Here is a 27,856-nt window from a genome sequence, read left to right as displayed (position 1 = left end):
TTTGTTTAAATAGCTTATTCAACTAAATAGTTTGATAAAGTAAGTGGGAGATGACTTACTGGTATATTTGAGACTGAGCTAGCTAGCTCTATTCTATGACTCAACATTAGTAAGAGATAGCTATCTGCTAGCCAACTAGCTCTGCTTAGCTTAGCATTTTACATTGCTGCCCCTGGGGCAGCATAACTGTTCATCCCCATTAACATTTCAATAAAGCAAATGTTAGCTGACTTTCTTGTATATATGACATCTAGCTAGCTAGCTAGATAGCTCTATTTATTAATTCAACATTGGTAGCTAAGAGGTTGCTAAATGCTTAGCTCGTTTGCTTGCTCTGATTAGTTTAGCATGTTGTTGCTAGCTTGCTACATTTTACTCTTTGCTGTATTTTACCAGTTGTATCTTAGAGATATTGCCACTTTTGTCTGACTACTGTAACACAATAATGATTTCAAAATGTTACAACTTGTAACTCAAAGTTTTATTTACAAGATTCAAACCTCCGCCATGTTTCTAAAAGTTATACATCTGTTAAACTCCACCCATTGACTTTTTAGAAACCAATTGGATTTGTTCTGCCCTAAACCAATCAGATTATTGTGGCGGAAAGTGTAGGGAAAATGGCACACAGTACAGCACAGCTTCACTTTCAAACTAGGGATTTCATGGCTAATTTAGGTAAAATAGTAATTCTGCTCATAGATTATGCATGTATGAACTACACATTGACACATCCAGCCCAAAGCCGGAGGTTTCAAAAATACTTAGTAGTTGCCAAAGTTCCAGAGCATGTATTCAAAGAGAGATTTTGATCTAGATCCGGCTCTTTGCATTACACAAGTATCTCTCCTGAACCTACTTTGTGTTGTGAAAGTAGTGTAGTGTAAAGAGGCCCTAAAATCCCTACTGATACTCTTCCTGTTTTCTTTCCTTAAAGATTATGATTCATTATCAATGTTGATTCTTTGTGTTACAGTTATATTGTCTATACTTGTGTATTCTATGTGTATATTCTATTGTTGTCTAATCAAATGTGTAATAGACACATAAAGGAACAACGTGTTAATCGGACCCACACAATATCTACAGTACTGGGTTTCCCAATAACATTGTGAGAATACCCAGTACCCCCTACGATAGGTGTTCATATCTCCTATATCAAAAATCACATTCCAGTCTCCATTTCTCTGTTTCCTCCCACACTAACACTCTTTGACCCTCTCTCTCGCTCTCTCTCTCTCTCTCTCTCTCTCTCTCTCTCTCTCTCTCTCTCGCTTTCACACACACACACTTTCTCTCTTTCTTTCTCTCTCATGTTGTATTTCTCTCATTTATTTTTGTTAGCATCTTTGTATTGCTTTACTCATTCTTTATGCAAATGCTTGGCTCTAGGCCACAATGTACTGAATAAAATGTACTATATGTCATGTATTCAGGCAGGCAGCACAGTGGAGAAGGGAATCAGTGTTATTTTACTCATCCACTCTGTGTGGGAGGATGAGGTGATAGTGGGCAAGCATTCTCTGCATTGTCCTCCGAGCTGCACAATTTACAACATGTAGCCTAGCTGCACGCAGAAAACAGGTTGAAAATATCTAATCTAGACAACTGAAAGTGAAAATAGCTATAACGTATGAATTGATGAAATGATTTATTCAATTGGTAATCCCTGATTCATCATTGTAATGCCACAGATATTTATGTGTAACACTCCATTACTACCATTTCTCTAATTCGATATGGACTATTTAGTCATTAAAACCACTCTCTCGAAACGTTGAATATTCCTTTTCTAGTCATCTTTGCCAGAACAAATCTGGTGAGTGTGTGACTTTATTGCTCCTCCCTCTTTTGCACAATACAGTCCCATACAACAGATTGGTGTCTCTACCACCTCCTCTGACAAGTTTGGAGGTTTTTCTCAGCAAGCTGTGAGAATGTGCAGCACATGTCAGTGAGGAACTGAGGGAGTAGGAGATGAGGCAAAGCAGCAGTCCTTCATCCTAGTTGGAGCTAGATGATTACCCTTCCTATTGTGATAATGTAAACAGCAGACTGACAACTGGCAGAACTGTGGGTGTTTGAGGTGACAAATTCCCCCACAGAGAGGTAAGTGGAACAGCATTCAAGTTTTTGCATTGGTGGATGTTGAGACAAGTGAATTGAACTATAATAGTAGTTTGTAACTGCAAACAGGGCAATATATTTGATATTTTATGTTGTATCAGTGAATCAGGAAATGTTTTGAAAGTAGCTCCTCATTTTAAGATGATTACTTTATATAGACTTCATAAGGATTTGCTCAATGACTGATCAGAATGACAATCCATATCATGGGTGAATGGAATGAATCACCTGTGAGTCTGTTTAGGAGGAAACGTTGGACTGATAAGGCTTTCACTTACCAGATGTGTTATCTTATTCAGTACTCTTTTTTAAATTGTAATCCTTTTTAACCAATTCCAAATAGAACAATAATAGAAAGATAATAACACAAGGAATAAATACACAATGAGTAACGATAACTTGACTATATACACGGGGTACCAGTACCGAGTCGATGTGCAGGGGTACGAGGTTATTGAGGTAGTGTCACGACTTCCTCCGAAGCTGCCTCCTCTCCTGGTTCAGGCAGGCTTCGGTGTTCGTCGTCACCGGCCTTCTAGCCACTGCCGCTCCTCATCTCATCATTCCATTTGTTTTGTCTTGTCTATTACACACACCTGGTTCATATCCCCTCATTAGTAGTGTCTAAGTGTTCCCTCTGCCCCCTTGTCCATGTGGGTGATTGTTTAGTGTGAGGAGAGTGGAGCTCGGTTGAGCTCTGTGTATTTTGTATTGCCGGGGTATATTTTCCCTGTGTGCCTGTTTGGTTCCAGTGCGCCTGTTTGACGCATTTCTGTGTAACATTGTAATCCGGAATAAACTCTGTATTCTGTGATTTACCCTCCTGTGCCTGACTCCTTCAAATCACCCATCACAGGTAGAGATGTACAGTTGAAGTCGGAAGTTTACATACACTTAGGTTTGAGTCATTAAAACTTGTTTTTCAACCACTCCACAAATGTCTTGTTAACAAGCTATTGTTTTGGCAAGTCGGTTAGGAAATCTACTTTGTGCATGACACGTAATTTTTCCAACAATTGTTTACAGACTGATTATTTCACTTATAATTCACTGTATCACAATTCCAGTGGGTCAGACATTTACATACACGAAGTTGACTGTGCCTTTAAACAGCTTGGAAAATTCCAGAAAATGATGTCATGGCTTTAGAAGCTTCTGATAGGCTAATTGACATAATTTGAGTCAATTGGAGGTGTACCTGTGGATGTATTTCAAGGCCTACCTTCAAACTCAGTGCCTCTTTGCTTGACATCATGGGAAAATCAAAAGAAATCAGCCAAGACCTCAGATTTTATTTTTGTAGACCTCCACAAGTCTGGTTCATCCTTGGGAGCAATTTCCAAACGCCTGAAGGTACCACGTTCATCTGTACAAACAATAGTACGCAAGTATAAACACCATGGGACCACGCAGCCATCATACTGCTCAGGAAGGAGACACGTTCTGTCTCCTAGAGATGAACGTACTTTGGTGCGAAAAGTGCAAATAAATCCCAGAACAACAGCAAAGGACCTTGTGAAGATGCTGGAGGAAACAGGTACAAAAGTATCTATATCCACAGTAAAACGAGTCCTATATCGACATAACCTGAAAGGCCGCTCAGCAAGGAAGAAGCCACTGCTCCAAACCTGCCATAAAAAAGCCAGACTACAGTTTGCAACTGCACATGGGGACAAAGATCGTCCTTTTTGGAGAAATGTCCTCTGGTCTGATAAAACAAAAATAGAACCGTTTGCCCATAATGACCATCGTTATGTTTGGAGGAAAAGGTTCTTGCAAGCCGAATAACACCATCCCAAACGTGAAGCACGGGGGTGGCAGCATCATGCTGTGGGGGTGCTTTGCTGCAGGAGGTACTGGTGCACTTCACAAAATAGATGATGTGGATATATTGAAGCAACATCTCAAGACATCAGTCAGGAAGTTAAAGCTTGGTCGCAAATGGGTCTTCCAAATGGACAATGACCCCAAGCATACTTCCCAAATTGTGTCAAAATGGCTTAAGGACAACAAAGTCAAGGTATTGGAGTGGCCATCACAAAGCCCTGACCTCAATTCTATAGAACATTTGTGGGCAGAACTGAAAAAGCGTGTGCGAGCAAGGAGGCCTACAAACCTGACTCAGTTATATCAGCTTTGTCAGGAGGAATGGGCCAAAATTCACCCAACTTATTGTGGGAAGCTTGTGGAAGGTTACCCGAAACGTTTGACCCAAGTTAAACAATTTAAAGGCAATGCTACCAAATACTAATTGAGTGTATGTAAACTTCTGACCCACTGGGAATGTGATGAAAGAAATAAAAGCTGAAATAAATAATTATCTCTACTATTATTCTGACATTTCACATTCTTAAAATAAAGTGGTATTCCTAACTGACCTAAGACAGGGAATTTTTACTAGGATTAAATGTCAGGAATTGTGAAAAACTGAGTTTAAATGTATTTGGCTAAGGTGTATGTAAACTTCCGACTTCAACTGTACATATAGGTAGCGGTAAAGTGACTAGGCAATAGGATAGATAATAAGCAGTAGCAGCAGCGTATGTGATGAGTCAAAAGAGTTAGCGCAAAGGGGGGCAATGCAAATAGTCCAGGTAGCTATTTGGTTAACTATTTAGCAGTCTTATGGCTTGGGTGTAGAAGCTGTTTAGGGTCCTGTTGGTTCCAGACTTGGTGCACTGGTACCGCTTGCTGTGCGGTAGCAGAGAGAACAGTCTACGACCTTCAAACTCAACTCTGGACCTCGAAGCCAGTTCCACTGCATTTATTTCATTGTTCCCCTCTAATCAGGGACTGATTTAGACCTGGGACACCAGGTTTTCTGCAATTAATTATCAGGTAGAACAGAAAACCAGCAGGCTCCGGACCTCGTAGGGTAAGAGTTGAATACCCCTGGTCTATGACTTGGGTGGCTGGAGTCTTTGACCATTTTTAGGGCCTTCCTCTGACACCACCTGGTATAGAGATCCTGGATGGCAGGGAGCGCAGCCCTGTGATGTACTGGGCTGTACACACTACCCTCTGTAGCGCCTTGCGGTCAGATGCCAAGCAGTTGCCATACGAAGCGGTGATGCAGCCAGTCAAGATGCTCTCAATTGTGCAGCTGTATAACTTTTTGAGGATCTGAGGGCATATGCCAAATCTTTTCAGCCTCCTGTGGGGGAAGAGGTGTTGTTGTTTCTTCTTCATGACTGTGTTTATGTGTGTATGGACCATCTTAATTCCTTAGTGATGTGGACACCGATGTACTTGAAGCTCTTGACCCGCTCCATTACAGCCCCGTCGATGTGAGGGCGTGCTCGGCCCTCTGTTTCCTGTAGTCCAAGATCAGCTCCTTTGTCTTGCTGACGTTGAGGGAAAGGTTGTTGTCCTGGCACCTCACTACCAGGTCACTGACCTCATCCTTATAGGCTTGTCTTATCGTCGTCTGTGATCAGGCCTACCACCATCGTGTCGTCAGCAAACTTAATGATGGTGTTGGAGTCATGCGCGGCCACACAATCATGGGTGAACAGTGAGTACAGGAGGGAACTAAAAACGCACCCCTGAGGGACCCCCATGTTGAGGGTCAGCATTGCCTATGTGTTGTTGCCTACCCTCACCACCTGGGGGTGGCCCTTCAGGAAGTCCATGATCCAGTTGTAGAGGGAGGTGTTCAGTCCCAGGGTCCTGAACTTAATGATGAGCTTGGAGTTCACTATTGTGTTGAACGCTGAGCTCTAGTCAATGAACAACATTCTCACATAGGTATTCCTCTTATCCAGGTGGGAGAGGGCAGTGTGGAGTGCAATAGAGATTGCATCATATGAGAATTGGAGTGGGTTTAGGGTGTCTGGAATGTGAGTGCTACGTGGCGATAGTCATTTAGACAGGTTACCTTGGCGTTCTTGGGCACAGAGACTATGGTGGTCTGCTTGAAACATGTAGGTATTACAGACAGGGTCAGGGAGAGGTTGAAAATGTCAGTGAAGACACTTGCCAGCTGATCAGTGCATGCTCTGAGTACTCATCCTGGTAATCCATTTGGCCCCGCGGCCTTGTGAATGTTAACCTGTTTAAAGGTCTTACTCACATCGGCTACGGAGAGCGAGATCACTCAGTCGTACGGAACAGCTTGTGCTCTCATGCATTGTTGAATGTTGCTTGCCTCGAAGCGAGCATAGAAGCTTGTCTGGTAGGCTGGTCACTGGGCAACTCGCGGCTGGGTTTCCCTTTGTAATCCGTGATAGTTTGCAAGCCCTGCCACATCTGATGATCGTCAGAGCCAGTGTAGTAGGATTCGATCTTAGTCCTATATTGACTCTTTGCCTGTTTGATGGCTCGTCGGCGGTCATAGCGGGATTTCTTATAAGTGTCCGGATTAGTGTCCTGATCCTTGAAAAAGGCAGCTCTAGCCATTAGCTCAGTGTGGATCTTGCCTGTAATCCATGGCTTCTAGTTGGGATATATACGTACAGTCACTGTCGGGACGACGTCGTTGATGCACTTATTAATGAAGCTGGTGACTGATGTTATCGGATGAATGTCTGTGCTAGCAAAACAGTCCTGTAGCTTAGCATCCACTTCATCGCACTAGTTCCGTATTGAGCGCGTCACTGGTACTTCCTGTTTTAGTTTTTGCCTGTAATCAGGAATCAGGAGGATAGAGTTATGGTCAGATTTGCCAAAGAGACACTATAGTATCCCTTCTTAGGTAAGAACCATCTAGATGTTATTTTTTTGCTGATGTACTCTATAGTTAAAGCTGTTTTTACAATCTTGTCGAGATATACAGTATTTTTTATTGTTTGGCTGGTCTTTCTGTGACCAGAACCACATCAGTTCCAGATGCTGAGTTAAGTGACCAACAGCTGCTTTCAATTAATGTCTCTCTCTCTAGAAATATTATACACTGGGTAGAATTGAAACATATAAGATTTCATAGCTAATTGTGTCCTTTAATCTAGGTTTTCAGACACCCATCAAGTTCACATGCATTGGGTCGTTACCCAAACCATTTAAACCATGTAATTGAGCATTAGCAATTAATTTGTCAAGTTTAAGCGATGTATCTACAAAATAGGGGGAGTGACAGATGCAGGATATCATAATGAGAAAGACATCACTTGGGACATATCGAATATTTTCTACACAAAACAAGTCTCTTTTAGCCATGAATTTTACTCAGTTCTTGACACAAACCGATGCACCTGGCACCTACTACCATACCCCGTTCAAAGGTACTTACATTTATTGTCTTGCCCATTCACCCTCTAAATGGCACACATATACAATCCATGTCTCAATTGTCTCAAGGCTTAAAAATTATTCTTTAGCCTTTAATCATCTACACTGATTGAAGTGGATTTAGCAAGTGACATCAATAAGGGATCATAGCTTTCACCTGCATTCACCTGGTCAGTCTATGTCATGGAAAGAGCAGGTGTCCTTAATGTTTTGTACACTCAGTGTATTTCGTTTCACTTTCAACTTTGTCTTCCCATGGTCTAGGTTTATATGATAAACCCACCAGGAGTTAAACTTGGCCAGACCCTTACTCCAGCACCATAGTCAGCCGCACCCTTGACCACATCTTAGGATGGAGGCAATGGAGGCCAATCCAGTCTCCGCCAGGTCCTCCATGTACTGTAAATAAACAAAGTTTGGCCGTCTCCTCATTCTCCCCCATCCAGCTCAGTCCTCTCTCCTAGTCGTTATTTATGTGTTATATCTGTTTCACATTCTATATAAAGCTGTGAAAATACTGTTCTGACTGCAGCAATGTAAATTGCTCCAGGTCTCTAGTTGCCTGTTCATGTATTGCTGCTTACCGCCCACACTGCTAAAGTGAATAGCAGAACCATGTTCAAGTGTAATGGAGAGTACAATGCATATTCATAAGTAGTGAGATTGTATTGAAAAGATACAAACATTCGTCCACTGTGGACTTGCAGTCAGAGGGTTTATCATTTAGAATTCCATATGATTATGTTCCCCTATAGCATGTTCTTCATATTATAGAAAGTTTAGCATATATGTAACTGTTTGTAACAGTAGTTCTCTTGTTTGTGCATTTGACAGTAAACTTAGAACACTGCAAGGGGGAACAATAGCTCAGACCAAAGGCAGAGGGAGTAGCCTTCAGTTAAGCTATGCAGTGTTCAAATCCTGAAATAGGGTTTCAGAAATAGACAGTTCTCAGGCCTTTGACACTGACTTGGTTATTACATAAGGCTCTCTGGGGACATTATCTAAATGTCCATGATATGAGAAAGCTGTGCACCAACCATTTACAGTGAGGTATCAATTTAATCACCATTACAGAGGCTTAATCCTATTTCATTACTTACAAAAAGCCTTGAAGTGGGTAACACATTCAGCGGCTAAGACACTCTCAAAGCAAATGTGTAAAGGTTAAGAATGTTCATGTTTATGCATACTGTATCTAGGGAGTTGTGAAGTTGTTCAACATTAGTCCATGGTGGTATTCTCTTGAGAGAACTGTTGTTGATGGATATTTTTTCTCACTGGAACTGACTTGAAGGCGCTGTTGGTGAAATTCGATGAGGTATCGATTTCCTCAAACTCTGAAACTATGTGGTGGGATATTTTACTGTATCAAATGAACTCATAAACAACACATGTTTTTTTCTCCCAAGAGGACTGTTGGGTTTGTTGGTTCTCAACAGTTGGTATCAATAAGTTGGGTTAGGGTCAAAGGTCCTTTTGTTGATAATAAAATATGGTGTTCCCCATCACAGAGGCCAAAGGATAATTACCAGAAATGGAGGCATGGGAGGGGACAGACATGGACGTAAAAGTCTCTGACAATATTTCATAGACCCTAGAGAGAAAAGTTGCCCTTTCAATCTTTAAATAGTCATTAACTGGACACAAGAAAATGAACAGATATGATGTAGAGCGAATGCGAATGGCTGATGAGGGGATATGACCTTTAACATTTTGCTCTGACGGCAGGAATAATCAGTCAAGAAGGCAACATGACCTGTAATTTTGACTGATGAGAATAGGATGTTTCCACCTCCTAGACACCCCCTGAAAAGGACTTTGTGACAACTGCTGATGTAAAAAGGGCTTTATATAGTAAATGTGATTGATTGATTGAAAGAATGAACTTTAGGGGAAGATAGGGCTGGTCTACATTATTATGATTCTCTCTCTCTCTTCTCCCTTTCTCTGAGATGACAAACAGATGATTTTCTGGCTGGAAGCCCGGAGTTCACCATGTGGCTTCCTGTGAAGAGATGTCGTTTTTCTCCTTATCCCCTCACTTAAGTTGACAGCCACCATGACGTAGAAATTACTTCCTCTGTTTGAGCAACAGACGTAATAATGATGCCTATAAACTCTAATGGCCTCCAACGAACCAGAAGTCTTGTCAGCTAGAAACATTTGGCGGAGTACGTGAAGGAGATTCCATGATTAGATTCATTGATAACTAATGTTGTGTTACATTTCAGATTAGTACAGTAATAACTATTAGCATAGCTTGAGAAATAAAAGTAAAATCTGTTAGAAAATGATATGTGAACACTTAAAGAAAACCAATATTTTCATCAAGAATTCTTGTGACAATCAAACAATTAATTAAAAAACAAACGACAACAAAAACACTGGCCAAAACATTTCTGTTTGACCTATGCTGTGTTGATTTAGATGCTCTAATGGGAAAAACAGCTAAGGAAAACAAAAAGCAAAATGAACACATGGTGACGAGAACCAAATGGAGAGAAAGGTATAAATTCATGATTTTATTTGCCATTACAGTCAGTTTATCAGGATATAGTTTAACTACTGTATGTCTTGCCTGCCAGAGCTCTGGGCCAGTGATTCATTAAAGCTGAAATCTAATTGAATTCCTGCCAAACTTTCTCTTTCACAATTACTTTGTGAGTCGTAAAATACATTAGTGGGAAGTTATTATACACATTTTGACAATGAAAACAGAAAAAAGCAAACCACATAACTGATCCAAAAGACATGCAGCATATTGCATCTTCTGGAGTGGATATGTGCCATTCACATGTTACCAATCTAAAAGCCTAAGCCGTTTGGGGGGGACGGGGGACGGGGGGTTTACTAAGCTAACATATGGAATTGTTTTAAGATGGTCATACTATACATCATTTAGCTATTTCATTTGAATTTTAGGATCCCTTTAGGTATCCCCCGCAAATAAATATAACATTATTTGATAAAATATTGAATTTGAAATGTACTACTATAGCATTGAATAACACATTCATAAATGGCAAAAAAGACAGTCAACAGATAAATCATAAGGTATAAGGTTTTGAAGTGTCTGTCCTATATCTAGGAGATATAAGAAAGATCAGGAAATATTTGTGGTTTTTTGGACACATATTTAACCCCTTATTTTTGTTGGCACAAAACATACTTTCATTTGTTTGTATGGGTTACCTTCAAACGAGTCCCGTGACACTTGTGGGAGCAAAACATAGAACACTGTCGTGTTTGTGAGTCTCCCCTTTCCATAGAGTGGTCATAATAGTTTGTAGGCCAAACCGTTCGGATGCTACAGACGTTTTCGTGAGAAGACCGATTTTCGGGATGTCTCATGGTCTGACAAACACCGCTGTAGCTCCGCCACCTTCCACAACATTTCATTTACGTTTCAGTCATTTAGCAGACGCTCTTATCCAGAGCGACTTACAGTTAGTGAGTGCATACATTTTCATACTGGCCCCCCGTGGGAAACGAACCCACAACCCTGGCGTTGCAAGCGCCATGCTCTACCAACTGAGCTACGGAAAGCCGACATAGTCGGATGCAGTGAATTGAGACGCAACCCATGCAAAAAAATGGATATATCTAGCTTAAACGGACAGATTTTGATGCAGATTTTTTAAATGATGTTACTTAGATTGAGGCACAGGTTTTAATCAGTGGTTCTGTATGTAAATGCATAACTTTGCGATGAGTCTAGAGTCTACTTGTTAATAATGTTAGAGTGGACATCTTGGAAGGTCATTGGAAGCCTTTGGAAGAGCAGCGAAGACTTGTTACTGTAAACTCATTTTATTCTATAAATCAGCCTTTTATATGGTTCCCTCTGCCAAGGAGTGAGGTCAAGTTCATGTCAGGGATGACGTAGGATCTCATAAACACTTTTGTGCTGTTATCTCTCTAGTTGTTATCATAAGATAGTGTGGGTTTCCTCAGTTCTTCATGTCTTGCATTTTGCATCATATGATGCAAAATGCATCATAGGAGAATGATTTCTGTATTTTGAAAGTTACATATCTTGAAAACTTGATTGCTGACAAGCAAAATGTTTTGGGACTATGTCAACAATGGACTAATGAAACAAATAACAATATATCGTTTTGGGGTGGAATTTTCCTTTAAGTGTTTTGGGGAATTGTATTTAGGCCCTTAGTAATCAATCATAATAAAGATGTATGCTTGTGTTTCTGATATATATTTCTTACTGTTTATGAATGAGATCTCTAGTAATAACACAAGACATCTGGTCAATGCTACACAAGAAGGACTGACATGTTTAAAAAGTCAAAATAGAGTTACAGAGAATGTAGGGGTTCAGTGGGAGGATGCTGAGTATGTGTGTGTATGTGCACTACATGTTTAGTGTATGGTTTCTATAGGAACTCTGCCAGTGCAGGCAGGGTTGAAACCATGCTAGCCTTTGGGAGTTGAAGGGTCACACAGCTCTGCAGTGAGAATGTTCTGCTTTTCATTACATCAACCCATTTGTCCCCGTATCTGCCTCGCCGTGGAGCCTCTACTCTGCTTCCTCTCTCCAAGTGTGTGTGTGCGTGTGTCACCTTTTGAACCGATAGGTTAGAGGTCCTTGGTGCAGCAAGAAATGTTTACGTTTGGTGCATTGGGAGACCAAATTCTACTATAAACTTTCTGTGTGTGTGTGTTTGCGTGGGAGTGAGTGCATTTGTGTTCGTATAGTAAGTCAATGTTATTAACTGCTCCTAAAAGTTTGCAGAGCACATCAATGCTTTGCTGTAATTTGTGTGTCTTTGTGTTTGTGCTCTGCCAACTTTTGTGTCGATTTTATCTATATTTTCTGCAATAAAGTCAATTTAATTCCTCAGAACAAAAACATTTTGCGAGTGCTTTGTACACAACCCAGAGTGGGAGTTCATTAACAGAGTTAACAGAGTTAAATAGTAATATTTCCTGAATGGACTAGCAAACCACATTCCCAAGGGACCAAAACAGGGGACAAAGTCACAAATTTTTCAACAATATAGTTTTAAAAGGATGCGAGAATTTTTACATCAATCTGAAGAGGTAATGAACTGTAATTTCTAGTTTTTAATTGTTCTTAATTCATTCAACACTTGACTAGAACTGGAATACATTTGACTGTGTCTGTATGCTAATCAAGATAATATGTGCACAATCCCACCAGTGCTTGAGGGGCATATCACTATGTTGCTGTTTGAAATGTGATGTCTATGTGTGCTCTCTATGGCACAGGAAATATCCTTTTGTCCATTTGATACATACTTTTTCAATCTAAAGTTCTGAGAGTTGTAACTGACTGAAAATACCCTTGAGAGTTAGACTTGGTGTAGATGGTGTTTATAGAATAGTTAGATTATTCAAGAAACAGATCAAGTGCACCTATGATGTCTAGACCCTAGAGCTCTCTCAGTAAGGGATGCAATTGTATGAAATGCATTGCCCTTCAAAGTGCATTGTAGGTTTAGTCATATTCTGACAACCCCAAGATTGTGGAAATGGGATTATTTCAGTGTGACACATACACAATACTCCAGTTCCTAAAAGGATGTCTGATCCCTGTGAATTGAAGAGGGGAGCAATCCTGCAGTGTGTATTGAGTCATGCATATGCGAACATCTGTGTTGCATTGCTTCCACTGAGCCACAGAGCAAACAACCTATGTTTTAGAATAGCCTACTACTTACTGCCTGCATTCACTTTTTGACTGTATTCGTCAGGGGAGATACACAGCACATTGAGGCTTTGAAGTTTTCTTTTTTGGTAATGTTGGGTCAAATATTTGACGTCAACCTCTGCTCCAAAGCCAATGGAAAGGCAGATTTCTCAATTATTCATGAAATTAAGTAGTGATGTTTATTTTCAAGATCGTCATACACATACTGACTTCTACACACGCACGCACTTCCACTTCACTTTATATGTGAGATAATTAGCTTACTTTTACTGAAGTCAGTCAATTGATCATGAGTTGGATTTGGTTGGAATGGGGGGGATACGAATTGCGATTTTTTTTGTCCCGTCAAATTTCCCAGTTAGTAGGCGGATATGAGAAGTCACATGGTCTCTCTTTCCCTTTTTCCCACACAAACACACCCACACCAAAGACAGTACAGTATGCCCACACACAACACTCGGACGTTCTCGCATCGTGCACACACAGCTGTTTAGATATTCACTAGCTGCAATGCCATAGGGCGCGCACATACGGACTAACTTTTTACACCGTTGCAGTCAGAATGCATCGAAATCTGGAATACATTTGACACTTTTCCCTCTCGATCTTTGAATTCTGTCCAGGACAGTGTGAGTCTTCTGCCGTTAGATAGCCTACGAAGATACGGCCACTGCCAAAAAGGTTTGATGTTTCAAATAGTTACTGTAAACTATGTTGCCTGTTTCCTGTGGACTGGTTATGTGCAAAGTGTTGTAGCATTCTGCGTGTTGATAATACTAATGGAAGGTGAAAGTCACTAGTCGATTATAAATTCAATGATAGTATGTATTTTAAACTTTTTGTCGTAATGCTCTCCTCAATGGAGTAGCCTTTTTCGCGTTTGCTGAGTATACTCGACTACGTCCATAATATACATCAACTCTATTTCCATTGAGTTGAGTATCTTTGTTAAACTTTTGATTGATCTCATGCATGCAATTTTCTCTATTAGTCTGCTCTTCCATCACATCACATTGTTGGATGTGATTTTAAAGCGTTAACTCTATTGAGTGCCTCTCTGTATGCTGCTTGCCAGTACGCATTAGCAGAACATGGTATTTTTTTGTCTCTTTGGCTTTTCATTGCAGTAAAAGTACATTGAATAGCCCACGTTTGACACTGTAAAATTAGTAAAATATTTGTTGCTATAATTTCTTTGTCCGGCCTTCATCACATGTAGACTAATTTCTAGTGTTAATAAGAACCTGCTGACGACCCTGACTTTGAACAGGCGTAGTAGAGCAAAAATAAAAGTATGTTGCCCACCACCCCCATAGGTGTTACTTTAACACCCGAGGTGCTAGCTGCCCTCCAAAACTAGTTGATTTACATTAGGTGGTAACACAAAGCCCCCCTATGATGTTCTATTGACATGCTTTACGGCTGTTGGCATGACAGTAGACACAGGTGGTTGTGGTTTCCATCCCCCACTCCACAGATTACAGTTGACGCAGGGGACTCTCTGTCTGCCTGCAGAGATCGTGGTGGTTAGAGATTATGTGGCAAACATTTTCTTTCTGTGTGTGTGTGTGTGCAACATGTTGCAAGCCTCCTATTAGATTACCTCAGCAATAAAATGAACTGATTTAGTATGAATCAAGTTTCCAGTGAAATAAAAATCTAATTTCCAACATCTTGCCCTACTTGTTTACATTTTAGTCATTTAGCAGACGCTTTTATCCAGAGCGATTTACAGTTAGTGAGTGCATACATTTTTCATACTGGCCCCCGTGGGAAACGAACCCACAACCCTTGCGTTGCAAGCGCCATGCTCTACCAACTGAGCTACAGGAGGGCCAGAGCCTCTAGCTCTGGTGAGAAACTGAAGTTTTGGTCTGTCCCCAACAGATTCCCAGAGCCAGCTGTCCTGCAGTGTAGCAGGTGAGGACCAGAGAGAGTGAGGCGATCCTGAAGATTTGGACAGTATGAGTTTGGTGGAGATCAGACAGGCTGTTGGGTCCATGACCCTGTCCCTATCCAGCACAGACTCCAAGGAGAGGTACTTTGACCGGGTGGATGAGAGCGACCCTGAGTACCTCCGCAGCAGGAACATGTCACCTGAAATACGGCAGGACTTCAACATGATGGAGCAGAAGAAGAGGGTCACTCAGATTCTACAGAGTCCAGTATGTCGCTTGTTCTATATGTCTATGTTGATGTGTGTTCACAGTAATGTCACTTTCATTATCTGGTTGTAGACCATCAAATGGCCTGAAAAGTTTTGCTCTTCGAGATCCAGGCCTATGTCATTGGCTCTTGTAGAGACTCTATACCATTGATGTTTTCATTCTGATGGCAAAACATTTAATCAACCGGCACAATGTTTGTACAGTGTTAATCTTTGTTGCAATGCAGTAAAATGTGCTACTGTCAGAGGAAGCAATATTAAATATTAACCAGTCCAAAAATACATTTAAGCTTTATAATACATTCCCCGACCAAGTTCACAGCTTAGCATTATTAAAGGTCCAATGCAGCCGTTTTTATTTAAATATCAAATCATTTCTGGGTAACAGTTAAGTACCTTACCGTGATTGTTTTCAATTAAAATGGTCAGAAAGCAACAAAAAATTGCTTCTTAGCAAAGAGCTATTTTCTCAAGCAAGAATTTTGCTAGGACTGTCGGGGAGTGGTCTGAGTGGGGAGGAGAAGAATGAAAACTAGCTGTTATTGGCAGAGAGGTTTGGAACCATAGAAATAAAATGAAAATAATGGGCTTAGAACCTCTAACCCTGGCATTTTGTGGGGGAAACAACCTGTGGTTACCTAGGTTACCCCATTGGCTCACAGCAAAAAACTTGACCTGCTTGTGTTAGTCAATTACAAAACTACATTTAAGAAAAGTACAACATGTCCAAAGATTACTTTTCAACATTGCCTGCTCTCGAGCGTTCTCACTACTTAGAATAACGTAATATTGTAGGGCTTCCTTCATGGCGGTGCTAGCAGCCATGTGAGTGCTAGCTAGCTAGCCAACACAAACAAACTGACTATACATCTACAAGTGAGTGGAGTTACAAACAGACTATACTAAACAAGTTAAATGTCTTACCTGTGAGGAAATGTTTTCCACACACATAGCTACGTGTAGCCTACTTGGACACCGGGTCCCCACATTTTCCACTCTTCCATGCCGAATAGCCCTGAAGCCACTGGGCTCTTCTCGCAGGCTCCATTTCCCTACATGAGAGCATTGCGAACCTTAGATCAGGATTTTTTACCTGGTTACATGTACATTGAACAAGACAGCAGTTTTTCGGCATGTTTTGTTATTTCTGTATAACAAAAAATCTACGACGAAGTTGTCTCTTTTACAATGGGGGTCAATAGGGTTTTTGGGGGGTTTTCCCCAATTTGTGGTCGTGGTCGATGGGGAATTAGTAATTATCACGTGAATATCAACTGAGTATGGCTGCCTGGTATTGTGATGCAATAAATTCCATGGTAATGTGGACTTTTCATTCAAACTGATGTGGCTCATGTAATGGAATGTATTTTTTGTAATGTCAGTTGAGCTGATTCAACAAATCACAGAACAGATTTATGGGTTCAGTTCCTGCTTTGCTCCAATGGGTACACTTGCAATGGCCGCCAGTCCACCCATTATACCATCAATGACTTGAATGGGGACGCCCGTTCTATTCAATCTATTTCTATGTTTCTTATTGGGCTACTAATTTACAACCTGGTGATGTCACCAGGCAGGCCAAAACGCCATCCCACCAAAACAGGCTGAAATTTCAGGTCGGTCTTTTTAAACAGCTCTTACACTAAAAGGGCATTATCCTCCTTTTCACAATTTCACAGTATTATTTCAACGTCATAGTGTGGAAATATATATATATATATATATATATATATATATATAAAACACAGGACAATCACATTTCTGACTGCACTGGGCCTTTAATTAAAAAAATGGAGAGACAACAACATGTAGGCATGAACAGAAAAGGTATTGGCATCCACTGTATGTATGCCTATTTGATTCAAACCCTTGAGGATAAGCAGAAAATGTTGCCTACATGCGCCCATGTTAAATGCATCATATATGCCATTGTGAATCAGAGGGACAGATTATCACGCAGTAAAATGTGGTTAGAGATGCTGCTAGGAGGTGCAACAAACACATGCCCATAAAAAATGAGATGAGCCCACGCTCATCTGTGATTGCATAACAGACCCCAACAAGTGGAACTTAGCTCATCACCATGGGAACCGCTTTGAGATGGTGCGGAATGTTGGCTTTCCACCAAAGAGGCTTGCAGAATAGTTGTATTTTTTGGGGAAGGATACCCAAGATTCACAACGACACTCTGTGAGCATAAATTAATAGGCTGGCTTAATGGGAGGGCTACCTCCCAGTCACCACTATTCACATGGACATAAAGAGGGGTTTAGAAACCTCTAATGTGATTTGTGTAAACTTGTAATAAGGAGGGCCTCGTTAGGCCTGAAAGTACACTGTGCACCCTGTCCTAATGTGAACGGCTGAATAGACATGGAATTGGGTCAAGGTGAAAAGTATTGCATAAATACACATAGAACATCCCAGCAGTTGAATTATTTATTTCTCTATGTAATTTAGCCTAACAGGGTGGAAATGTATGAGTGGGACATACAGACTAACAACATGAAACATGGACAAATAGATAAAACTGAGTGTTTATATTTATTTAGCTTTGCACCATAGTTTCCCACCAAATAAAGTATAACACTTCCTGAATGTGGGGTCATTGAAGGAAGGGGTTGTTTTCTTAAATGGAGAATAACAACAAACTAACAGGGTGGAAAGTGGTATCAGGGACACACAGAACATCTTAAATAAAATAATAATAAATACAATAATCATGAAAAAAAATTATTGATGAAAGAGACTTTAACTAGGACTATAAAATAATGAAGAAAGATTGTAATTATTTTATGGCTTTTTTCTTGTGGAAGTTGATAAATAACGCCTACATCCACTGACAAAAAGTGTTTAAAATGCATAAAATTCCCTTTCAGGATCCATATTTTGGTGTTTTTAAGATAAAGGACACCTGACCTTATTTAAAGCCTTTTGAAATCCACATTTTACACAAAATAAGAAATAATATTTTCTAGGGACAGAAAAGGCACCGCAAAGTAGGAATGACCCAGCTAACGTCCTTTCCTCATCTCATTTCCTTTGTGACCAGTGACCACTATCCTGGAGTGGTAAGCATTGATAGATGTAAGCCAGTGGTCATTGGGACTATTTTCACTGAGTCATGGGTTCCAAGGGGTGTCATTTTAATATGTCACTGTTTGGTTTCCAGGTGTTTAAGGATGAGCTGGAAGGACTGATCCAGGATCAGATGACGAAGGGCAATAATCCAACAGGGCTGCTGGCTCTGAGGCAGATAGCTGATCTTATCATGGCCAGTTCTATGGGAGGGACAGGCTCCTTCACATCTCCTCTCAGTAAGTAGCTGTGTGCGTGTGAGAGAGTGCATGTGGGTCTTTCAGTGATGCATCCTGATTCTCTCTGCATTGTCAACGTTTAGGGACACAGAATTCACAAAAATGTGTGACATTGAGAGCCCTTATGCAGCAAAATTCTGCTCAATTACTTGTTGACAACATTCCACATTCCGAATGTTTCTAAGTCGGCCACATGTTCCCGACTTTATTATGATTGACAGCTGTCTGGAGCGTCAATTATGTTGCCCTCCGTCTTTCAATGGAGGTCACTATGAACCCCAGGGCTAAAAAGTTCAATTTTAAAAACACTAGGAATGTTTACTGAAACTGTTAGGAAATGTAAACATAACCGTGGTCTCCTATGGCTTTGAGGTAGTGGAGGGACTGTCTCTTTATAAATCAACAGTCCCTCCTAAAGTGCTTGTAAAAGGATAGGGTTCCGGTTTGTCCAATGCCCTTATACAGTAGGAAAAATATATACTACTCAGAGCTCTTATGAGAAGTTCTGAGAACAGCTGCTTTTATGATCCAAAAGTTAAGCAAGGGATGCTGAGATGTAGTGAGTTTATGAGAAATAAAAATTTTATAGCAATCATTTGAGCTAAATGTTGTTAGAGGAACTTGCAAGAGAGAGGCAGAACCCTTTAAGAGCTGCTCGAGTTGAACATGTAAGCATAGATGTTGCTTGTAAGCTCAAACCAAAGAGAAAGCAAATTCCGTTGACTGTCATAATGCAACTTGAACATGAAGAAAGTTATTGTTTCATGAACATTCATAAATGTTCTAACTCTGGAGTAGTATGAATGGTTTAACTTGTTTAGACACACAAAGAAGGCTGTAATTTGTGGTGCTTGTCACGAAGGCTGTAGGGTGTTAGTGACTATGCTCTCGTCTCATCAGTTCACCATGAATGCATGTGTTTTCTCTCCAGGCCTAGGGATGGTCACCCCGGTCAATGACCTCTATGGGGTAGAGTCTCCATCCTTTACCAAAGGGGAGAAACAGTGTCGCTGTAAGCTAGCCAGTGTCTACAGACTGGTGGACCTCTTCAGCTGGGCCCATTTCACCAGCTCATACATTACTGTGAGTATTACCCTCATAAAAAAACCTTATTAGACCTCTCTACTTACATGTAAAAGCAACTTAATGTAGCATTATAAGCACAGTATGAATTGTGATTACTGTAGGCATGTCAAAACGACACATGGAGTTCTCAGTCACCCAATACGCATTCTGTTTTTGCCATTTTCAACCATTGTTGAAATGCAAATAAATAGTGTAGACATTTCTATCTTGAGAATAGTCTACATCCTGTACCGGTTTACTGTATGTAGCTGGTACAATGTTGCTCTTGGCAATGCCTTTTGACACTTAGGCTTTTTTAAATTTTCCTTTTCCTTGTACAGGTCCGGGTTAGCAAAGAACAAGACCATGTTCTTATCATCCCACAAGGACTCTCTTTCACTGAAGTGACAGCTGGCAATCTGGTAGGTATAATGGTGCATGCATTTTCATATTCCAGATTGCTTAGAACTACCATAGAAAATAACAGTTTGTGCTTTTCTCCAGTGGGTGAACAACACTATCATTATCAACAGTATCAAAACAACCCCATTGAGATGTGTGAATCATGCAGAATATGTGTTCAGACTATTGACGTGGCCACATAATCAATAACCAGCCACCCAGACAGCCTCTGGGTGTGCTGAGACACGCCTTACTCTATTTCACCAAGGGGTCAAGGAGAAATGACAATTGTGTTGATTGGATGTTTTTCAGCTTGTTGTCAGCATGTAGTTGCCTATAGTTACAGTAGTGATGGAGCGCTAAGTCCCAATAGAATGATAACTAGATTACTTGTAATCCTCTTGCAATATCATCATAATAACAACTGAATACAGTTAAACTAATAATTCAAATAAGAAAACCAACAGTGGAATAATTAATCTATTTTAATAGTGCAGCAATATTGTAGCACAGTGAGTTGGAACAATGCCCAATACAGTTGTGCGACTTTGCATCCGACTCAGTATCTGGCTGCCATGGTAGCCCTACTGATATTGTGTCCTGGTCTGTTTCCAGGTGAAAGTGAACATGATTGGTGACGTTGTCGACCAGGGATCCACCTACCTGGAGGTGGATCACTTTGGCTTCAGCCCTCACTCTGCTATCTATTCCATGCGCCCTGATATCAGGTGTATCATACACATCCACACCTCTGCCACTGCTGCTGTGAGTACACTCTCAACTAAAGCTCAATGAGTGGCCATGTCACCTGGCCATGATACTCAATGACTGAATTAAGCAATAAGGCCCGAGGGTGTGTGGTATATGGCCAATATACCACGGCTAAGGGCTGTTCTTAAGCATGACGCAACGCGGAGTGCCTGGACACAGCCTTTAGCCGTGGTATATTGGCCATATATCACAAACCCTGAGGTGCCTTATTGCTATTATAAACTGGTTACCAACATAATTAGAGCAGTAAAAATAAATAGTTTGTCATACCCATGGTATACGGTCTGATATACCACGGCTGTCAGACTATCAGCATTCAGGGCTCGAACAACCCAGTTTATTATTAAGAGTAACCTCTGGAAGTGTATTTACCTCATCTTGGTTTCATTATTGTTTTTACAGTAAGTACACCTAATGTACTGGTACTGTTGCCTTTTGCGGTCGTCTCTTATAGTTCATGCTATTTGTCTGATGTTTTACTAGCCGAAAATAACATAAAAGGTGCCTTTAGGTAGTTGTTGTTGACACAGCATAGTCACGGTTGCTTTTATCCTGAATTCACAGGTGTCCTCGATGAAATGTGGCATCTTGCCCATTTCCCAAGAGGCTCTGGTTCTGGGCGATGTTGCCTATTTCAGTTACCAAGGCTTTTTGGATGATCAAGACGAGAAGGTGGAGTTCCAGAAAGCCCTAGGGCCCTCTGCCAAGGTGACAATGGGTTTCCTTAACAACACCAACAGGCTCACTGTAGTGTGTGCCATACATAGAAACAGAACACACAGAATTGCATCACCGTCGAGATTAGACCGCCTGCCATTTAATCAAACTGTTTTGTTGCTGTAGTAATTGGTGTTTTTACACAGGTATAAGAGCATTTGAAAAATAAATGTGTTACCGGAAGTTGTTTTCACTAGCAAATATTTTTTGCCTTTCATGTATTTTTATTTACTTATTAATTTCACCTTTTTAACTTGTTGTTATCCCGCGATTCATCTTTTTGCAGGTGCTTGTTCTGAGGAACCATGGCCTGGTTGCTCTGGGGGAGACTATAGAGGAAGCTTTCCACTACATTTACCACTCACAGCAGGCTTGTGAAATCCAGGTAACACTTTAATTCATCAGCCACACTTGTTCTACCACATCATTGTATAGGTCATGGAATTGTTAGATCACTGCTATTTCTGTGTTCTTACCAGGTAAATAGGATGTGGGCGAGGGCGTCTTGCAATCCAAGATACTGTATATGTGTGTTATTTTGCTTCACTTAACCTGTGTGGTCTAAACACATCAGTATGTATTAAATTAATAACTACTTGTACACTATATGACCAAAAGTATGTGGACACATGCTCGTCGAACATCTCATTCCAAAATCATGGGCAGTAATATGGAGTTGGTCCCCCCTTTGCTGTTATAACAGCCTCCACTCTTATGGGAAGGCTTTCCACTAGATGTTGGAACATTGCTGCGGGGACTTACATTTAAATTTACGTCATTTAGCAGACGCTCTTATCCACTTGCTTCCATTCAGCCACAAGAGCATTAGTGAGATCGGGCACTGATGTTGGGTGATTAGGCCTGGCTCGCAGTCGGCCTTCCAATTCATCCCCAAGGTGTTTGATGGGGTTGAGGTCAGGGCTCTGTGCAGGCCAGTCAAGTTCTTCCACACAGATCTCGACAAACCATTTCTGTATGGACCTCACTTTGTGCACGGGGGCATTGTCATGCTGAAACAGGAAAGGGCCTTCCCCAAACTGTGCCACAAAGTTGGAAGCACAGAATCATCTAGAATGTCATTGTATGCTGTAGCGTTAAGATTTCCCTTCACTGGAACTAAGGGGCCTAGGCCGAACCATGAAAAACAGCCCAAGACCATTATTCCTCCTCCACCAAACTTGACTGTTGGCACTATGCATTCGGGCAGGTCGCGTTCTCCTGGTATCCGCCAAACCCAGATTTGTCCGTCGGACTGCTAGATGGTGAAGTGTGACTCATCCAGAGTCCAATGGCGGCAAGCTTTACACCACTCCAGCCGACGCTTGGCATTGCGCATGGTGATCTTAGGCTTGTGTGTGGCTGCTCAGTCATGGAAACCCATTTCATGAAGCTCTCGACAAACAGTTCTTATGCTGACGTTGCTTCCAGAGGCAGTTTGCAACCAAGGACAGACCATTTTTACGCGCTTCAGCACTTGACGGTCCAGTTCTGCGAGCTTGTGTGGCCTACTACTTCGCGGCTGAGCCATTGTTCCTCCTAGATGTTTCCACTTCACAATAACAGCATTTACAGTTGACGGGGGCAGCTCGAGCAGGGCAGATATTTGACGAACTGACTTGTTGGAAAGGTGGCATCCTATGACGGTGCCACGTTGAAAGTCACTGAGCTCTTCAGTAAGGCCATTCTACTGTCAATGTTTGTCTATGGAGATTGCATGGCTGTGTGCTCAATTTTATACACCTGTCCGCAACGGGTGTGGCTGAAATAGCTGAATCCACTAATTTGAAGGGGTGTCCACATACTTTTGTATATATAGTGTATATATAAATCCCAGGTTTATACTTGTAGAATGGTTTCCCCCCTGGTTTTGGACAGGAATCAAACTTGGTGTTGGTTGTTTTCCAATTGAATGGTGTAACATTCTCTGCGTGAGAGAAAAATGAGTGATAAGTCAAACATCTGTTAAAACAAAGCTAAATCAAGTACTCTATGTGTGATTTGAAACCACTGTTCTCAAAGAGCACCAGGTGGAGTTTAGTGTTCTAGGACTTGGTTGAGTCTGATAGTAGCTCATAGCTCTATGTGGAGCAGACAGATAGTATTCTCTTATCATCATATGTGTCTGGGATAGTGTTGGTTTTTCCATTGAGCAGGTCATTCCATGTGTGGTCAGTCTGGGATTCCTGTGTTTGCTTCACTAGACTCTACTGATTCCTTGTGACACACATTTTTACCTCATATTTTCAATATAATAGCTACAGATGTCGGATCTTAATTTGATTACCCTGTTGCAGGATAACTTTCCTGCATTGCAGGAAATGTAAAACTTGGAGTGTAGTTGAGGTTTAAAAAGGCTTCTGAAGTTTGTAATTTCCACTTTGAAATTTGAATTGATTTACCCGTACAAAAAAATGTATCAACCCCTACAAAGATGTCCATAAATTATAATCCACATAATAATTCACATTTCCTGTTGCTGCAGGATAACTTTTCCTGCTGTAGCAAACTGACTCAAATTAAGATCCTACATCTGTAGTTTTAGACTTTAGTCATTATTCGCCAGACCTGGTCTTTTCACATGGTCAGAACAAACTCCTGGTCTTAAGTATGATATGTGTTTTTGATGTGGTCTTTCAGGTCAGTGCTCTGCAGTGCTCTGCAGGAGTGGAGAACCTGGTGCTCCTGGATAGGGAGAGGTTCAAGCCCCTGACCCACGGAGTGGCTGCTGCTGGGGTCACCGTGGACAGCGAGGTCAAGTGGAAAGTGGGCGAGGCAGAGTTCGAGTCACTCATGAGGATGCTGGACAACCTGGTAAGTGACCTCACTATTTTATCTGACTTTTCCCACAATGCTTTGCGTTTCCTCTCCCATGCACATCCTGAGGATGTGTGGGAATACATTGACATCATAATCCCAACCAGAAAGTTGTGTTTTTAACTCAAACATGGGAGATCATGGATGCCAGCTGTAGCTCCTTGAACTAATGCACGATTATTGTCCCAGTATAACCTATTAAAGAGTGCCACGCAGTTAGGTGTTTATCAAAGATGAGCATCTAATCTTAGCCTTTGGCTAGCTGACTGTTCGTTAATGCTGGGTCTGTTTAGCATCCCCTGTAGATAACGGTGTGATGTTCAGAGGGCTTCTCCCCTTTAAACACTACTATCTCAACAACACTACTAATGATAAGGGACAGACACATTCTCTGGGCACAGCAGACCCTACTCCGAGAAAGCCTCTATTGAAACTACTAATGACATGCCACTTCCTGGGTAGGCTACAGCTGTGTTAGCTTGTACAGCTCTGTGTCATCATAGCCCGCCTCCCCATCATGGATTCCAGATGGCAGGCCATGCTGTGTGGAGTTAAGAGCACAGACCACACAATCCTTCAGAGTCGATTGACTGGAAAACTCAACACACTCCCTGGGTTCCACTCAACATGGTTGAGTTTGGGGTTTGCGGTCCCCCACCCCCCTTATCTTTGATGTGTTCCACACAACAGTTCCCCTGCCAACTGCACTGTGTGGCCAGACTTTATCTATTCCCTTTGAAATCAGGAACTTTTGAAAGCGTTGTTTATATGTATTGTACAAAGTGTTCCAACAATGTACAAATGTCTTCACTGGAGAGGCTGAACATTGGGTGTTCTAGGAACCACTTAAACCACATGCTTTAGTCACTGATATGGAGTGTAATGTTTCACATGGTTAAAGATGGAAATAATCTTACAAACTTTGTGATGGAAAACTGCAAACGTCTGAAAACGTGTCTTTGGGAGATTGTTTTTATATGCTGCCAAGGTGCAATTCTGAGATTGTTTTTATATGTTGCTAAAGTGCAATTCAATTAACAGAGAACAAACACATTGTGGTACTGAGCATAATTATGTTGCACAAACCTTTTCATTGAAAATCTAATTTCCTAATTAACATGCATGTACAGTGAGGGAAACAAGTATTTGATCCCCTGCTGATTTTGTACGTTTGCCCACTGACAAAGAAATGATCAGTCTATCATTTTAATGGTAGGTTTATTTGAACAGTGAGAGACAGAATAACAACAAAAAAATCCAGAAAAACGCATGTCAAAAATGTTATAAATTGATTTGCATTTTAATGAGGGAAATAAGTATTTGACCCCCTCTCAATCAGAAAGATTTCTGGCTCCCAGGTGTCTTTTATACAGGTAACGAGCTGAGATTAGGAGCACACTCTTAAAGGGAGTGCTCATAATCTCAGTTTGTTACCTGTATAAAAGACACCTGTCCACAGAAGCAATCAATCAATCAGATTCCAAACTCTCAACCATGGCCAAGACCAAAGAGCTCTCCAAGGATGTCAGGGACAAGATTGTAGACCTACACAAGGCTGGAATAGGCTACAAGACCATCGCAAAGCAGCTTGGTGAGAAGGTGACAACAGTTGGTGCGATTATTCGCAAATGGAAGAAACACAAAAGAACTGTCAATCTCCCTCGGCCTGTGGCTCCATGCAAGATCTCACCTCGTGGAGTTGCAATGATCATGAGAACGGTGAGGAATCAGCCCAGAACTACACGGGAGGATTTTGTCAATGATCTCAAGGCAGCTGGGACCATAGTCACCAAGAAAACAATTGGTAACACACTACGCCGTGAAGGACTGAAATCCTGCAGCGCCCGCAAGGTCCCCCTGCTCAAGAAAGCACGTATACATGCCCATCTGAAGTTTGCCATTGAACATCTGAATGATTCAGATGAGAACTGGGTGAAAGTGTTGTGGTCAGATGAGACCAAAATGGAGCTCTTTGGCATCAACTCAACTCGCCGTGTTTGGAGAAGGAGTAATGCTGCCTATGATCCCAAGAACACCATCCCCACCGTCAAACATGGAGGTGGAAATATTATGCTTTGGGTGTGTTTTTCTGCTAAGGGGACAGGACAACTTCACCGCATCAAAGGGACGATGGATGGGGCCATGTACAGTCAAATCTTGGGTGACAACCTCCTTCCCGCAACCAGGGCATTGAAAATGGGTCGTGGATGGGTATTCCAGCATGACAATGACCCAAAACACACGGCCAAGGCAACAAAGGAGTGGCTCAAGAAGAAGCACATTAAGGTCCTGGAGTGGCCTAGCCAGTCTCCAGACCTTAATCCCATAGAAAATCTTTGGAGGGAGCTGAAGGTTCGAGTTGCCAAACGTCAGCCTCGAAACCTTAATGACTTGGAGAAGATCTGCAAAGAGGAGTGGAACAAAATCCCTCCTGAGATGTGTGCAAACCTGGTGGCCAACTACAAGAAACGTCTGACCTCTGTGATTGCCAACAAGGGTTTTGCCACCAAGTACTAAGTCATGTTTTGCAGAGGGGTCAAATACTTATTTCCCTCATTAAAATGCAAATCAATTTATAACATTTTTGACATGCGTTTTTCTGGATTTTTTGTTGTTGTTATTCTGTCTCTCACTGTTCAAATAAACCTACCATTAAAATTATAGACTGATTATTTCTTTGTCAGTGGGCAAACGTAAAAAATCAGCAGGGGATCAAATACTTTTTTCCCTCACTGTATAAAGGCTTTACAGTTGATGGATAACAGGCGGCAGAGTTTTCATGGAGTCCATTTTGACAGGTGGACTGAAACAATGTCTCTGTGTTGCTAGGGTTACCGGACAGGCTACACGTACCACCACCCCATAGTGAGGGAAAAGATCCGGACCAAAAACGATGTGGAGATTCCTGCCACGGTCTACACTGTCCCGTTGGCGGACAGTGATCTGGGTCAGAGAAAACCCTTTAACGTCCTGGTACAGAAACAGCAGAGGGAGAGGACCCGCTGGCTCAACTCTCCCAACAGTTACCTGAAGGTCAATGTGCCTGAACGTTCACCCAGCGGAGAGTGCAGCCCCAGGACCAAGACCATGGTGAGCTGCTATAAACCAGTGTACTTCAATCTACCTTGTGTACCAGTAGACATGCAGTAGTACCTCTATTACTTCAACCTGACAATCTTTGTTCCTATAGCAGAGCTAAAATATTTGCTCAAACATCAGGCTTTTATGTAGGTTGCCAGAGCAGTTTTAAATTCGTTGGTTAGCCTGCCCTCTTGTGGAATCTTGTGTAACTGTATGTATGAAACACCAATATTTCTCTACATAAAATCTAGCATACCCAATGCACTTATCAAATGTGTTAATGAGCTCCAGTCTGAAATGTCTTTATTAAACCAGTATCTTTCCTTTTAGTGGATGAAATCTGAAGAGACCAGCAATGGCACTGGCACCCCCATAAAGATTGAGGACCCCAACCAGTTTGTTCCCCTTAACACAAACCCCACTGATGTTCTGGAGAAGAGGAACCGGGTGAGCTAGAACATTGTGTTCTCTAATCAT

General features: G+C 41.4%; 1 protein-coding gene across 2 annotated transcripts in view; it reads left to right on the top strand.

The window, feature by feature from the left end:
• The first annotated feature begins 1,940 nt into the window (after positions 1–1,940).
• The window catches only part of LOC121553381 (gamma-adducin-like), a 32,582-nt gene continuing 6,666 nt past the window's right edge, over positions 1,941–27,856 (top strand). Inside the window, exons 1-11 of one of the 2 annotated variants that reach the window (XM_041866445.2) lie at positions 1,941–2,109; positions 14,933–15,210; positions 18,385–18,529; positions 19,461–19,612; positions 19,936–20,016; positions 20,612–20,761; positions 21,332–21,475; positions 21,771–21,869; positions 24,122–24,295; positions 27,128–27,388; positions 27,710–27,826. In XM_041866445.2, the coding sequence (XP_041722379.1) occupies positions 15,010–15,210; positions 18,385–18,529; positions 19,461–19,612; positions 19,936–20,016; positions 20,612–20,761; positions 21,332–21,475; positions 21,771–21,869; positions 24,122–24,295; positions 27,128–27,388; positions 27,710–27,826 (1,524 nt within the window). In that variant the 5' untranslated portion in view covers positions 1,941–2,109; positions 14,933–15,009. Of the gene's footprint in view, positions 2,110–13,478; positions 13,727–14,932; positions 15,211–18,384; positions 18,530–19,460; positions 19,613–19,935; positions 20,017–20,611; positions 20,762–21,331; positions 21,476–21,770; positions 21,870–24,121; positions 24,296–27,127; positions 27,389–27,709; positions 27,827–27,856 lie in introns of those variants that run through there. The other variant, XM_041866444.1, reaches the window with a different exon arrangement.

Source organism: Coregonus clupeaformis, chromosome 37, assembly GCF_020615455.1.
Source record: "Coregonus clupeaformis isolate EN_2021a chromosome 37, ASM2061545v1, whole genome shotgun sequence".
Lineage (NCBI taxonomy): Eukaryota > Metazoa > Chordata > Actinopteri > Salmoniformes > Salmonidae > Coregonus > Coregonus clupeaformis.
Note: the sequence above shows the minus strand (reverse complement) of the source record. Positions and strands in the feature narration are given on the sequence as shown.